We start from the raw sequence: 15,181 nt of genomic DNA, 5'->3' as shown, positions 1-15,181 counted from the left end.
CACAACAACAATTTCTGTAACAAATTAATACATGAATGACTGTTTAGTAAGAAGAAAAAACTTTTTTTTTCCTCCTGTCTTTTGTTAAAATGTTTGCTTTGGCATGATAGTGTAAATAAAATCATGGGGCTACAGAAATAGTTGGCAGCAAGCCTAGGTATTCTACCAAAGCAAAATATATTATTTCTTAACAATGCTAAAAAAAACCTCAGAAGTAGATGAGCCAGTTTTACTGACAGAAGATATTCACAGTCATTTGTCAGAAGAGGTCCAATCCATTCCCATTGCTAAGACACACACTATTGAAGGAAGCAAGATTTTCAGTACAGTCATCACTCAGCACTTGACTGCTTTTGTCAAATTTGGTATTCGACACATTTTGAAGCAGAAATCTTGTCCCAGGATAGGTCTTTCTCCCGGTAGTTGACGTGCAAGGAAGAACTTGCTGATGTCAGCTACCTTGTCACTCGCTAGTTCTTCTGGCTGAAATAGTGGGTCCCATGGTAAGTCACATGGTTTTCTCGGTACTCGTTGGTTTTATTATTTGTCATGTCTTCCAGAATGAATTACTGATGGGTACCAAGGTACCACTATAGCCCACTTTAATTTCTATTTTTTTCTGTGAAACAATATTATGAAAACAGATGTCTGTTGCTGAAATGGAATTTTCCTTTCTCCATTTTCCCTAGAACTGATGTGAGTCACTAGGTCTTCCACTGTTAAACCAGAATGTACTGTCCTCATATTTGATTATTATCACTGATTAACCAAGTTTTTAAAGGGCAAATTTTGAAGATCTGGATTGACTACGGTTCTTGGAATCAATATAGTGCATTTCCTAAATGCTTTGGTAATAAAGAATGCTAGATTAAATTGTTTGGGCCTGATTCAATAGGCAATTCTTATGTTCTCATGCTCTGCAAGGTTTGGGGTTTGCCAGAATTTCTATATTGATGTTTTGATGGTGGCTGAATAGCAAGGGATGCAACCATATTTCCATCCAGACCTTGCTATATTTATTTTGATACTATTGTTTAATCAGATATTTTTCAGGGTTTTGCAAATAGCCCTAAAATTGTTGAACCATGATATAAGCATCTTTTAAGTAAATATTAAATAATAGAGTAGGACTCTTTTGGAGCAATATCTAGCAGATTGAACACACTATGTTAATTAGTTTGGATTGGGATGTTTTTTATTTTCTGAGCTAGACTCAGGTATATAAACACTTTTTCTTCATTTGTAAATATTTGTGCAGGAAAGATTGGCATGAATTTGGAAAAGGGTTGTTTTATTTTGGGGAAGCAAATTTTTGCATGCTTATTTGCAAAAGTGAAGAAAAAAAAACATTGATAGTAGTCTTGGTGCTATGCTGTGCTGCCAATTGTCTATTAACATGTCTCCAAACTACGTGAGGGAAAGAAAGAACAGCTTAAGTTGAGCTTTCTTTAAAATAGAATAAGGATATAAATTTAGAAAGCTTTAGTTATTGACTAGGTTGCTTTAATTTTATGTATATACAGTATATAAACATAGCATGCAAGCTAGTTTGGTGTAGTGGTTAGGGCATAGAGCTAGAAACCAGGAGATGGTGAGTTTTAGTCCCACTTTAGGCACAAAGCCAGCTGAGTGATATTGGGCCAGTTACTTTCTCTCAGCCCTAGGAAGGAGGCAAAGGTAAACAACTTCTGAAAAACATTGCCAAAAAAACTATGTGGGCTTGTCCAGGCAGTCCCTCTGAGAACTGGACAGAAGAAAAACAATAGTATAATAGTAAATTAATTAAAATTTAGAACTGCACAATAAGTATTGCAGTATGTAAATTTTACAACTTTTTATAATTTTACAGCTAGAAATAGATCTGATTTCCCTTAAATTACTGAAAATATCATACAAAGATAGAAGAAGAGGTGGAGGAAAGGAAACTAACCAAATTAAAATAATTGTCAAATATAATTTATATAATTTATTTATCAGACTCCAGAAGATGGTAGAGGACAGGGAGGCCTGGAGGAACGTCGTCCATGGGGTCGCGATGGGTCGGACACGACTTCGCAACTAACAATAATAATAATTTATTTGGACACAATTGCTGAAAATGGCTCTGTTTGGACTGATAGATTTCAGTTCAATAATTTGTATTAAAACACGTATGTCAAACAACAGCATTAACCATACAGTTCAGTAAAATACTAGTGTGGCAAATTTTATCAAACATGTAGCAAATGCTAATTTTGTGGAATTCTGGTGATGATTCTCTTCAATCCCATCTAATTAAATCTGCATAGTAGAACATCGCTTTTGCAGATTATTTTCATTTTGCTTTTCAACATGCTGATGAAGCATATATTCAAAAGAAAAGAAATCATGAGATATTTGTACATTTTGCCAGAGAAGTCCCAAGGAAGATCTCAGAAGTTAACTGAACCAATACTAACTACAATAAGAAGGGCCTGGCAGTGTGTGTATATCCACATGGTCTGAATTATCCTTCCTTGATTTCAGTGAAACTACCCTTCCTTGGCTGATATTCAAGAGAAGAAGCATTGGCCTTGGCTAATACTTTTGATAGTGAACTACCTGGAAATGCAAGGTTGTTGATTAGATTAGAAAATAAACACAAAAAAATCCCAGAAGATGGTAATGGTGAATTATTTCTGTAATATAGCCAAAAAAAATGATGGGTAAAGTCACTAGGAGTCAAACTCAATTCCAGGGCATTAGTAACTTTACCATTTATAACTTTAGGATTATTTAGATCATGTTTACTGCAGCTTCTGGAGGCTGTCATTCAAACACTTAACCAAGTGCCTTACTGGAAAAGTCTAGTATAGACCATTGTCTCAAATGTTCAAGAAGAAATATAATCTATATCAATTATGTCATGAAATATTCCTATTATGAATGTATGTCCTTTTCTTTGTATTTCATAATCTTATTGTTTTATATATATCTTGGTATGAGGAACTCTGCATTTCGTTTTCCCTGCAAATAGGTTTCATATCAGCACATTTAAAGCTTTAAAACAGCTTAGGCATTTTATGTTAAACTTTCCATTAGAAAGGAAAGAAAGCTGTGTTAATGGCACTGCATTATGCTTGGATTTGTAAAGAAAAGCTATTTTTTCATAAAGGGTTGAAAAAAAAAGGCCTACTTCGGTTTTTCTGTTAAGGGAAAGGACAAATAAAACAGAACACTGTCTTGCGGGCAGTATGAAAAATGCATTCAAATGTTCTGTATTTAAGGAATAATCATCAGAATTCAAGGTCATTTCATAATAATATAAAAGCAAAGGCAGATATACAATACTATTCAGGTATTGTGTTCCCCTTGAGCAAAAATGATAGTTTGCTTAACTGATTAATTGAAGGCAAGACAAGAAATGATGGAAACTAATCAAGAGAAAGAAGCAACCTAGAACAAAGGAGAAATTTACTAACAGTGACAACAATTAACCAATGGAATGGTTTGCCTGCACAAGTTGTGGATGCTCCATCACTGGAGGCTTTTAAGAAGAGACTGGCAGCCATTTGTCTGAAATGGTATAGGGCATTGGCCCCCAACCTTTTGGGCACCAGGGACCAGTTCCATGGAGAGAGATTTTTCCGTGGATCAGAGGGAGGCATGGTTTCACATGCTGTCTGCATCCCATGGATGGGGTTTCTCTTGTTTGTGCGACCCAGTTTCTGGCATGCCGCAGACTGGTGCTGGTCCATGGAACGGGGAGGAGCCCTGGTATAGGGTCTCCTACTTGAGCAGAGGTTTGACCTCCAAATTTCCTCCTATCTCTATTATTCTATGTTCTATTATTAACCTTAAGTGGCTAGGTTGCTATAGCAACTAAACTATAAATCATAGTTTGTACCCTACACAATTGGGTTTATACAAGATGCTAAATCAAATACAGACACATTACGTTGTGCCTACATTGTGTGAACTTAACCAGTGAATACTATAGTACTTGCTGTACATTCATGTCAAATTCACACTTTATTGTTCCAAGGTGTGTATTTAACACTGCTTTGGCAAAAAAACTAAAATATATATTTCATCAAGTAAGAGAAAGAATGACTGCACATGCAATTTTTGTTTTAAAATTGGCGAAAAGCAAAAACATGGCATAGGAGTGCTTTGCAACTCTTAGAATTGCAGTTCCCTGCATGCACATGCCAAAAATGTTGGGAAATCCAGCATGATAGCACAGCTGGCCATTCCTTTTGCTGTACCTACTAAATAGGTGATAAAATGCTATTGAGAGTGAACTGATTCATTTTGTTATCCTCAGTATTTGGCCAGACTGAGCAGTTATTTCTACACAAGATTGTTTATACAGGAAACCTAGGAATTTGGTTACTCTGCTTCAGGAAAAGAGTAATGAGAATTTAAATATTTATTTAAGTTTTTCTTAGACTACCCAAAAGTCACAGATATATCGGCAGTTTATAATAAAACATTGTACCTGAATATAACCACATATCTGCAGTGTACACGCTCTCCAAAAATGCAATTTGCTAAACAAAAGGGGAATTAACTTTCGTTATTACCTTGAATGCAGCATTCAGACATAATAGAAAAAAGAATGATAATATTGGTAACCCTATTGGATTGAACTCTAAAACTCTAAACACCTCTCTAAAAAAATACCTCTCTTTTTAGTTTTGCTGTTACGAGAATAGAGGGTGTTAGGGGTACTTTTTGTGCTCCAATGGAAGAGTGTGATTCTCCATCCAAATGCATTAAAAGTTTATTAGGAAGAAAATAAACAAGCTGAAATCATGGGGTCATAGGGACAGAATAGTGGACAGAGACAGAAAGGTCAGGATCCAATATAGAAGTTGAGAACAAATTAGGTAATCCCTGTGCTAGTTGTGCTGTTCAAACCTAGAAGTTTTTGACCTTGTAATACATGTCCAGTGCACTGGTATTGGCCCCTGAAGTCAACTGATAAATCTGAGATATATTACATTTTGAAGCAGATAGGTGTTTGAAGATCACCTTCCAGTATATATGTGAACGTGTTCTCTCTCTCTCTCTCTCTCTCTCTCTCTCTCTCTCTCTCTCTCTCTCTCTTTCTCTCCACACAAAATAGCACATCCATAAACTTCCCCATTACCCATATAAATACAATTATACAGTGGGGCAAAAAAGTATTTTGTCAGCCACTAATTGTGCAAGTTCTCCCATTTAAAAAGATGAGAGAGGCCTGTAGTTGTCATCATAGATAGACCTCAATTATGAGAGACAAAATGAGAAAACAAATCCAGACAATCGCATTGTTTGATTTGGAAAGAATTTATTTGCAAATTATGGTGGAAAATAAGTATGTGGTCACCTACAAACAAGCAAGATTTCTGGCTCTCACAGACCTGTAACTTCTTCTTTAAGAGGCTCCTCTGTCCTCCACTCATTACCTGTATTAATGGCACCTGTTTGAACTTGTTAAAACTTCACCTGTCTAAAAGTATAAAAGACACCTGTCCACAACCTCAAACAGTCACACTCCAAACTCCACTATGGTGCTGTCGAAGGGCACCAGAAACAAAATTGTAGACCTACACCAGGCTGGGAAGACTGAATCTGCAATAGGCAAGCAGCTTGGTGTGAAGAAATCAACTGTGGGAGCAATAATTAGAAAATGGAAGACATACAAGACCACTGATAATCTCCCTCGATCTGGGGCTCCACGCACGATCTCACCCCGTGGGGTCAACATGATCACAAGAACGGTGAGCAAAAATCCCAGAACCACACGGGGACCTAGTAAATGACCTGCAGAGAGCTGGGACCAACGTAACAAAGGCAACCATCAGTAACACACTACGCCGCCAGGGACTCAGATCCTGCTTGCCAGACGTGTCCCCCTGCTTAAGCCAGTACATGTCCGGGCCCGTCTGAAGTTTGCTAGAGAGCATTTGGATGATCCAGAAGAGGGTTGGGAGAATGTCATATGGTCAGATGAAACCAAAGTAGAACTGTTTGGTAGAAACACAACTCGTGTTTGGAGGAGAGAGAATGCTGAGTTGCATCCAAAGAATACCATACCTACTGTGAAGCATGGGGGTGGCAACATCATGCTTTGGGGCTGTTTCTCTGCAAAGGGACCAGGACGACTGAACCGGGTACAGGAAAGAATGAATGGGGCCATGTATCGTGAGATTTTGAGTGCAAACCTCCTTCCATCATCAAGGGCATTGAAGATGAAACGTGGCTGGGTCTTTCAGCATGACAATGATCCCAAACACACCACCCGGGCAACGAAGGAGTGGCTTCATAAGAAGCATTTCAAGGTTCTGGAGTGGCCTAGCCAGTCTCCAGATCTCAACCCCATAGAAAACCTTTGGAGGGAGTTGAAAGTCCGTGTTGCCCAGCGACAGCCCCAAAATATCACTGCTCTAGAGGAGATCTACTCAATTTGCCAGCAAATTTGGAAAACTCAACAGTGGCCACAGGATTGGAAAAGGTCAGTTTACATTCCAATTCCAAAGAAAGGCTATGCCAAAGAATGTTCAAACTATCACACCATTGCACTCATTTCACATGCTAGTAAAGTTATGCTTAAAATCCTACAAGCTAGACTCCAGCAGTATGTGGATCGAGAACTACCAGAAGTACAGGCAGGATTTCGAAGAGGCAGAGGAACTAGAGATCAAATTGCCAACATACGCTGGATCATGGAGAAAGCGAGGGAGTTCCAGAAAAACATCTACTTCTGCTTCATTGACTATGCAAAAGCCTTTGATTGTGTGGATCACAACAAATTGTGGCAAGTTCTTAAAGAGATGGGAGTACCATACCATCTCATTTGTCTCCTGAGAAACCTATATGCGGGTCAAGAAGCAACAGTGAGAACTGAACACGGAACCATTGATTGGTTCACAATTGGAAAAGGAGTCCGGCAAGGCTGTATACTGTTGCCCTGCCTATTTAACTTATATGCAGAGCACATCATGAGAAAGGCAGGGCTAGATGAATCAAAAGTTTGAATTAAGATTGCCGGGAGAAATATCAACAACCTAAGATATGCAGATGATACCACTCTAATGGCAGAAAGTGAAGAGGAACTAAAGAGCCTCTTGATGCGGGTGAAGAAGGAGAGTGCAAAAGTTGGCTTGAAACTCAACATTGAGAAAACCAAAATCATGGCATCCGGCCCTCTCAATTCCTGGCAAATAGATGGGGAAGAAATGGAGGTAGTGACAGATTTTATTTTTCTGGGCTCCAAGATCACCTCAGATGGGACTGCAGCCAAGAAATTAAAAGACGCTTGCTCCTGGGGAGGAAAGCTATGGCAAATCTAGACAGCATACTAAAAAGCAGAGACCTCACCCTGCCAACAAAAGTGCGTATGGTCCAGGCCATGGTTTTCCCAGTTGCAATGTATGGCTGTGAAAGTTGGACCATAAGAAAGGCTGAGCGCCAAAGAATTGAGGCCTTTGAACTATGGTGCTGGAGAAGACTCCTGCTAGTCCCTTGGACTGCAAGGCGTTCAAACCGGTCAGTCCTAGAAGAGATCACCCCTGACTGCTCTTTAGAAGGCCAGATCCTGAAGTTGAAACTCAAATACTTTGGCCACCTAATGAGAAGGAAGGATTCACTGGAGAAGAGCCTAATGCTGGGAAAGATTGAGGGCAATAGAAGAACGGGACGACAGAGAATGAGATGGCTGGATGGAGTCACTGAAGCAGTAGGTGTGAACTTAAATGGACTCCAGAAGATGGTAGAGGACAGGAAGACCTGGAGGAACATTGTCCATGGGGTTGCGATGGGTCGGACACGACTTCACAATTAACAACAACAACAAAAGAGGAGATCTGCATGGAGGAATGAGCCAACATACCAGCAACGTGTGTGCCAACCTTGTAAAGACTTACAGAAAACGTTTGACCTCTGTCATTGCCAACAAAGGATATATAACAAAGTATTGAGATGAACTTTTGATATTGACCAAATATTTATTTTCCACCATAATTTGCAAATAAATTCTTTCCAAATCAGATAATGTGATTGTCTGGATTTGTTTTCTCATTTTGTCTCTCATAGTTGAAGTCTACCTATGATGACAATTACAGGCCTCTCTCATCTTTTTAAGTGGGAGAACTTGCACAATTGGTGGCTGACTAAATACTTTTTTGCCCCACTGTATATACCTACATAAACGCATACATTACATTACAAACCCACTCCTTCTCACTTCCCCAGAGACACAATATATATATCCACTTGCCATCACCATCTGCTCACCAGAAGCAACGAACATCCTTACATGTAATGGATGCCCAGACCAAATGATCTGATTCAATTTTCAATTATACATTGTGTTCAGGGTCTGGCAAGCACATACGCTCCCCCAGTCACCCTATTTGTAATTGCTGTTATGGATTAAACAGGTAGAGCATCAGTGCAGCCTAGAGAGGTTGAGTCACATTATCCAGTCTGCCAGAATGAGAATTAAAGTATTGTGTGGATAATGCAGAAAATAAGGCCATAAAATGTGATTGTTTGCCAGCCCTAGTTCTAACCAGAGAGCATATCTGCTCTATCTCTCCAGGTGCCTGATGAGAAGAGGAACATTAAACATCTTTTTCACAGATCATTAAAATGTTTATATTTAGCTATTCAAAATGCTTTCAGGCATTATGTTCCCTTTTCAGTTGTTGGATATTCAACACTTTGCTTTTAGAAATGTGTTGTCCATAAGACTTATTTGGCAAAGCTGTCATTATTAATAATATTGTGCATGGATTCAATTCAGTCTTTATCAACAAAGTTTGGAAAAATGGGCTTGTTAATAATCTTCAGTGCTCACTCTGCTACTTTTCCAATCTTTATCAGTTTTAATCCTCCTAAGCCTGCTATAGTCAAAGACGCTTGTTAATTTATGGTTCTGATTTCATTCCAGTGATTATTGTAATGCATATGAAACCTATCATAGTCACTATTTAGACATTCCCGGTACTGATAATTCCATGCAAAGGTTTTTTGGTTTTTTATTTATTTTAGTTATTAAATGCATATGCTGCCCATTTCATTGTCCAATGTCACTCTCAATGGCTTACAATGCCATCATTTCAAAAGCACTTGTTTTCATCCAAGATTGCACTGAGCTAATGGGTAGTTCTTTTGAATCCAAGCTACAATCATGCTGATCCTCTCTGGTGGTTCTCCACTCTATTAATGCTATTGCTGAAATGCTCATATACAAACATTCATATATGGGAAGAGAAAGAGCAGCAGCCTCATGTAGGTTAAGAATCAATATCTGGCCGGAACTTCTTAAGATTCTGAAATGTTGGCTTCAAAAGAGCATTGTGTAAATTGGTGTATAGGAGACAACACTTACTGAATCACTCATTAATGTGGTTGCCACCCTGACAGCCCCTTCAGTTGAAATGTGCATGACTGATGAATGAAATTGCATCTAAAACTAATGCCTGTTGCTTGCCTCTGACTCTCTTTTGTTGTATTTCTTCACTAACCTCTGTTGTACCATGCTTCTTGGGTTGCATTATAATGCTCATTGCTGAAATATCCAAAATGCTGTGGAGATTGTTTAGTTTCCTGTATGCAAACTGCACAACATATATCCTTCCCAACTGTACTTTGACTCTTTTCTCTGTTTTTGTTTTGTGGTTGTTCTTTTTTGTGTGTGTGTGTCCACTGAACTGCACACTTTTTTCCTGCCTATCCCCATGCTTCTGCTCTGGCTATAGGACTTCTTTGTGAACAATAACTCCAGACAGGTAAGTTTGCTTCTGCCCAAATCTTTAGCTGGATGAGCAAGTGGTTTATGCTGATATGGTCACCTGAATAATTAAATGCATTTTTGTTGTTTTTAAAAAGCTTAAGCGGTCTGGGTTTAGTAGGATTTATTTTAGTGTTTAGAATTTTTTCACAAATCATTTAGTGGTTTACAATTAGTGACAATGTTAATGTATATGGAAAAACTAAAAGCCCATTTTTAAAAAAATAAAATCATTTATAGCAGAGATATAAAAGTACTAAAGTTTTATGTGTCATTCAACTCTTACAATACTGTGAAAGTTTAGAATCAGTCTAAACTGTTCTTGGGTATGTATGATTTATTCTTTACTTATTCTTATCTTTTTTTTGCCAACTGTTTATTTGCTTTTCTAATTGACCAGTGCTTTATTAGATGGGAATCTCCGGTTCATTCAGGAAAGGTTGAGGTGGTCAGTAGGAAATGGAATTAATTTAATTTTGAAAGACTTTGTGAATATTCAGGTATATAGCCAATGGATATAAGGTAATTATCATAAAGTACTGGGGTCTATCAAAGAGTACTTTATGCATAAATATTTATCTCTGTGTGCTTATGCATGTGTATATATGGGTATGCGCACGTTCATGTGTATGTTTCTCAGTTGATGGCAGCATCTGTCTGACCCTTTCAAGCTAAGCAGGGTCTACAGTGACAGTTCATAGAGACATCTCTATAAAATTTTAGGACTATGCAAATAGGTTAACTCAGTGTCTTTCACATTTTGCAACTTTTAAGTTGTATGGACATCAATTACCATAGTTCAGATTGGGGAATTATGAGAATTGAAATCCATACATCTTAAAGTTGCTAGGTTTGAAAAATACTGGGCTAGACTAAAGAAGAAACATCTTGGAAGAGATAATGACAAACTACTGCTGTGTCATTACCAAATATACCGTATATGCCGGTGTATAAGGCCACTTCCACAAGCACTAAAATCAGCGCCAAAGACGGGGGTCGTCTTATACGCCAAGTCGTCTTATACGCCAGAAATACTGGTAGTTTCCGGCGTATAAGATGATGTTCTAGGAATGCGGCTCGGCGACAAAGACGGGGGTCATCTTATACGCCGGGTCGCCTTGTACGCCGGCATATATGGTATATTACTGTATGTATATATGTGGACTGAACCAACTTGAAATTTGGATTGTGTTATCTCAGATTTTCAACAAGATTTGGATGAGTATTCCAAATTCCTTCTGTGGCTGCAATCAAACAATTGTTTAGTTATGTTGAACCAGCTTTTCTCCAGAATCCTCAGATATACTTGATTTCATCTGTATCAACCTTGAATGACATTCTGGCTGGGTTTGATTGGGCATGAAATTTGAAAAGACTGCTATTCCAATAAATCCATCTATGCTTGTCCATTCTTGGATTTGAATTTACCCCGTGTTACCCTCCCCCCCCCGGTAACTGAATCATGGTCCTACCACCTTTTCTTAAGTTACAATTGTTGAAGAGCAGATCCATAGAATATCTGCTTTGCATCCAAACTTGGAAAGATTCTTGTTGAAAATTTTGGAGAGTTCCTGCCAATCAGAAAGGACAATACAGGACTGGATGGATCAAAAATCTGATTGGCAGATAACTTTCCACCTCTTTGTTCAATGTTGAAGGTAAAAAAGCTTTATCTGGAATTGGAATAACTTTTTTGTCCATCCCAGTAATACCTGCCTTGACAGGCTAAAATCTGTCACACCCAGGCTGTTACACATCTCAGATTATTACATATCTCAGATGGAAATATTAGAGGCTAAACTTGGAATCTTTTGCATCTGAGGAAGATATTATGCCATTTGACAAGGGCTGTTCCATTTAAAGCATCATGAAAAGTTTCCTTTGCAGTATCTCATCTGATAGCAACCAACTCTAAATAAAATGTCATAACATATCCAGGAAAAGACTATCTATGTTCCTCCCTGTCATTTGTTTGTGGATTCTTAAATCTTTCCATCTGGATAAATATTTATTCGCTTGTAAACATTTGCTTGTTTTTTTTTCTTCTGGATAACCTTTCAATTTATGAAATAGATTATTGTGTTTCCATTACAGTTTAATCAGCAGCCTTAGTAAAGCTTCTTGATTGACATTTGGGATATTGGCATTTTAGAATATCAATGCGCATCTACTTATTAATGGATTCTTTTCATGCCTTTTGTAGAAAGAAGACTCCCTTGATGACACACTGAGTTCCAGGCATAAAGTCAAGGAGCTTTCAGTAATAGATGGTCGAAGGGCTCAGAACTGCAATATTCTGCTCTCAAGGTATCACTAATGCATTTCCCTTCTTTTGTAGGAACAAGTCTTCCTGAGCCTTTCTATGTAAGCCTCTTTGATGGCCAGGCCTCTTTGGTGCTCATTTTCTTTTATAGAGACAGACGGCGTTCTATACATTATATATTTTTGCCTGTAGCAAGATTAGATTAGAGTCATGGTGGTTGCAACTCCCAGTGGCCACAAATAGGAAATGAAAAGAAATAGATTACTAGAGGGTCTAAAGTGGAGTCAACCCAGAAAGGAACTCCACTGTGGCTGCAAGAAGAGAGGTTTTCTGGCATCCGTTGCAGTCTGCTCAAAAAGTGGCTCAAAAAAGTATACTTTGGAACAGCTTTATCCCTAAAAAGAAGATTGTACTGTATATAGAAAAAAACAACATGTATTGAGGAGAGTCTGTACAATTGCAAATTCAGGTTTTTTAAACATAAAAAAAATTGCAGACAATAGCCAAAGAGATGTAATTTGGGCTGCTGCACAGATCTTTAGACTTCAGTTATAATTATCTATATGGTACCGCCCAATTCAAAAACTGGTGCTTCTGAATTACAGAAAGGGCAGCAACAATGTATGTTTGAATGACCACTGTGTAAGTTTTGTCTTCTACCTACCCCAGTAATCCTCCAATATATAATTGTGTTCTCAGTATCCATGTGTTTAAATGCTTCAGTTACTTTAAGTAGTGATTGCCATCCTTGCACCCAGAATTGATTCAATGCACAATCCAGAACAAGGCAGCACCCAGAATGAAGGCAGCCAAATTAGAGTTTAATTGGAATTCACTATTCTAGCCACCATCACTGTGCATAAATTTTCTCTCTCTCTGCCTGTTAAAAATGTGTTGACCTGCATGTTTTCAAATGTAGCAGAGGAGATCACCAGGAATTCAAATAATTCCGCAGTGGGGATGATGTGGAGAGGGCGACGCTAATGCCATTGTGTTTCTTCCAGGCTAGCCTACCTGCCAGAGGCTATGAGAATAAATCTGAGTTTGAGATTCATATATTGTGAATAAGCCAATTCTACATATTTTCATCTGAGAGGACCATGTGAAATATCTAGACAATTACAGTTGAAATACACTGTAACTGTTTTTCTTCTTGCACTGTTGAATTAAGGAAAGATTTTACACATGATCATCAGGCCAGCTCTTTATTTATTCTGCACATTTATAAAGCAAACCAGATATTGTTGGCATGCATCTCTGAAAAGTTCAGCCTTGCTAGATATTTTATCTCTTTCTGCCTTGATCTCTAGCTCTGGGAAAAATAGTTGGACAGTGAGGTCATATTAGATTTCTTCTCGGACTAGGAAATATTTTTGGTTTTCCACCCTCCCACCTCTTTCTTATGAATGTAATATGTCCATATATGGTTTTGCATTTTGGGGTTGATTCTTAAACTGTATCGAATGAACCTAGACATTGTTCTTTGCACCTGAGTTAGATGTGCTCATGTTAGCTCTCATCCTTCGCTGACTTTGTAAGTCCTATTGAGGATCATTGGCAGCATACTCTGAATACCAGCTGTGAGTGCTATCACCTTGATTTATAAACTTCCCGAAGGGATCTCTTTGGCCACTGAGAGAAACATGATGCTGGATTAGATAAAGGTAGTGTGATCCAGCACTGTTTTTCTAATGGAAATGCTGGTGGTCAGGCTTAGCAACACTTTTTAATTAATTGCATCTTCCTTAATTTCAGTGTGTTTAAGATCCAGTTTTCAAATCTTCGTTTGTTTCATGTGCTTCCACTATTCCAGAATCTAAAATAACATCCCTGAACTTGGGCAGCTTAGATTCCAGGCCTTGCATCTCAGATAAATCCATTTCAGAGTGGCAGTATTAATTGTTTCCCCGGATGCTTTCTCAGAAGATGCTCAAAATGCCTGTGCTTCATTTAATTCAGTTTTCAGGCCATCTCCCACCCAACTCTCTGATTAGAAATTCTCTCCAAGCCATTTTCCCATTCCGGCTTCCTCCTGGAAATGGAGCATCCTATGATTTTGACATTCTTCATACACGCATGAAACTTCCTGGATTCACTTTTCCTCTCTCTCCCTCTTCTCAGGTGATGAGAGTACTGCTTTCCATAATGTTAAAGACAACAGCGTCGTCACTGAAAAGGGTATTCAAAAGTCAGAGTGTGTACATTTGCCATGCCCAAATATGATGTGCTGGAGCCATCTCAGGAGAGCTGATGGTTAAATATCCTAGAATTCCCAGCTGAGACAAGATGCCTAGTCCTCCCTCCCTCAGCTGTTTGGTAGCTATCCATGCAATGCAGCAGTGGCAGTAGACCCAGTTGTTATGCCTTTATCAGCACACCACTGGCTACACCTAAGCCTTTTTCCTGGCACAGGCAAATGCTTTTCATATTGAAGCATAACTAGTCAGCACCTGGTGCTTTCCCTTTCTTCCAGATATAATTCTTTCCAGATTCTAAATAGCTGATCAGTTTTTAAAGTTGCTCTGCAACACAGATTTATCCAGTTTCTTAATAAGTTACTACCTAGGAAAATAATACTTTCCTTTTATATATCTGTCAAAAGTCTTTCTGCACTGGCTTGTCTCTGGTTGCAAAACATTTCCCACCCCAAAAGTGTATTCTGAACCTGTTAAAATTATGTACCTCCCTTCTATTTAACCCTCATGAGTCTATCTGTTTGTCTCATCAAAGTTAAGCATACCCCTTCAACATCTCTTGCAAGTTGTTGCATCCCATCAACAAGTTTCATCATTTAAATCCTTGTGACAGCCAGTGCTGTAACTATCTTCCATCTCAGATAGTCTGTGCTTAGCAGCAGCTGCCAACAAAGATAATTACTGTAATTTTCTAGACGGGCCTACTGCTTTTGCTGGCCTCCTCCCTCCCCCCCCCGCATTGTCAAAAAAGAGATTTTCCTATCTCCCTCCCCATCCCCTCCTATAAATGTTCTCAAGGGGCATCTTCATGCAGGGTTTGTGTATCTTTGTTTTTCCAGGCCTAGAGTATGAGGACCAAACACCTCCCATACATAAAAACCCCAAGACAGTCTTGCTGACACAGCAATGATTCTTTGCAAGTCCATAGAGCAGGCAGGCTCCAGAGTCCACTCCTTGGAGAGAAATACAGAACCTCTTGCA

General features: G+C 38.6%; 1 protein-coding gene across 7 annotated transcripts in view; it reads left to right on the top strand.

The window, feature by feature from the left end:
* The window catches only part of DAAM1 (dishevelled associated activator of morphogenesis 1), a 195,181-nt gene that overhangs the window by 158,538 nt on the left and 21,462 nt on the right, over nucleotides 1-15,181 (top strand). For 6 of the 7 annotated variants that reach the window (XM_039319566.1, XM_039319568.1, XM_039319563.1 and 3 more), the window contains 2 exons: nucleotides 9,711-9,740; nucleotides 11,946-12,049. In XM_039319566.1, coding sequence (XP_039175500.1) covers nucleotides 9,711-9,740; nucleotides 11,946-12,049 — 134 coding nt within the window. The remainder of the gene's footprint in view (nucleotides 1-9,710; nucleotides 9,741-11,945; nucleotides 12,050-15,181) is intronic. The other variant, XM_039319567.1, reaches the window with a different exon arrangement.

The sequence above is a fragment of the Crotalus tigris genome, unplaced genomic scaffold (assembly GCF_016545835.1).
Source record: "Crotalus tigris isolate CLP2741 ecotype Arizona unplaced genomic scaffold, ASM1654583v1 scf7180000023598.3388751, whole genome shotgun sequence".
Taxonomy (NCBI): domain Eukaryota; kingdom Metazoa; phylum Chordata; class Lepidosauria; order Squamata; family Viperidae; genus Crotalus; species Crotalus tigris.
This window is presented reverse-complemented; position numbering and strand designations above follow the sequence as displayed.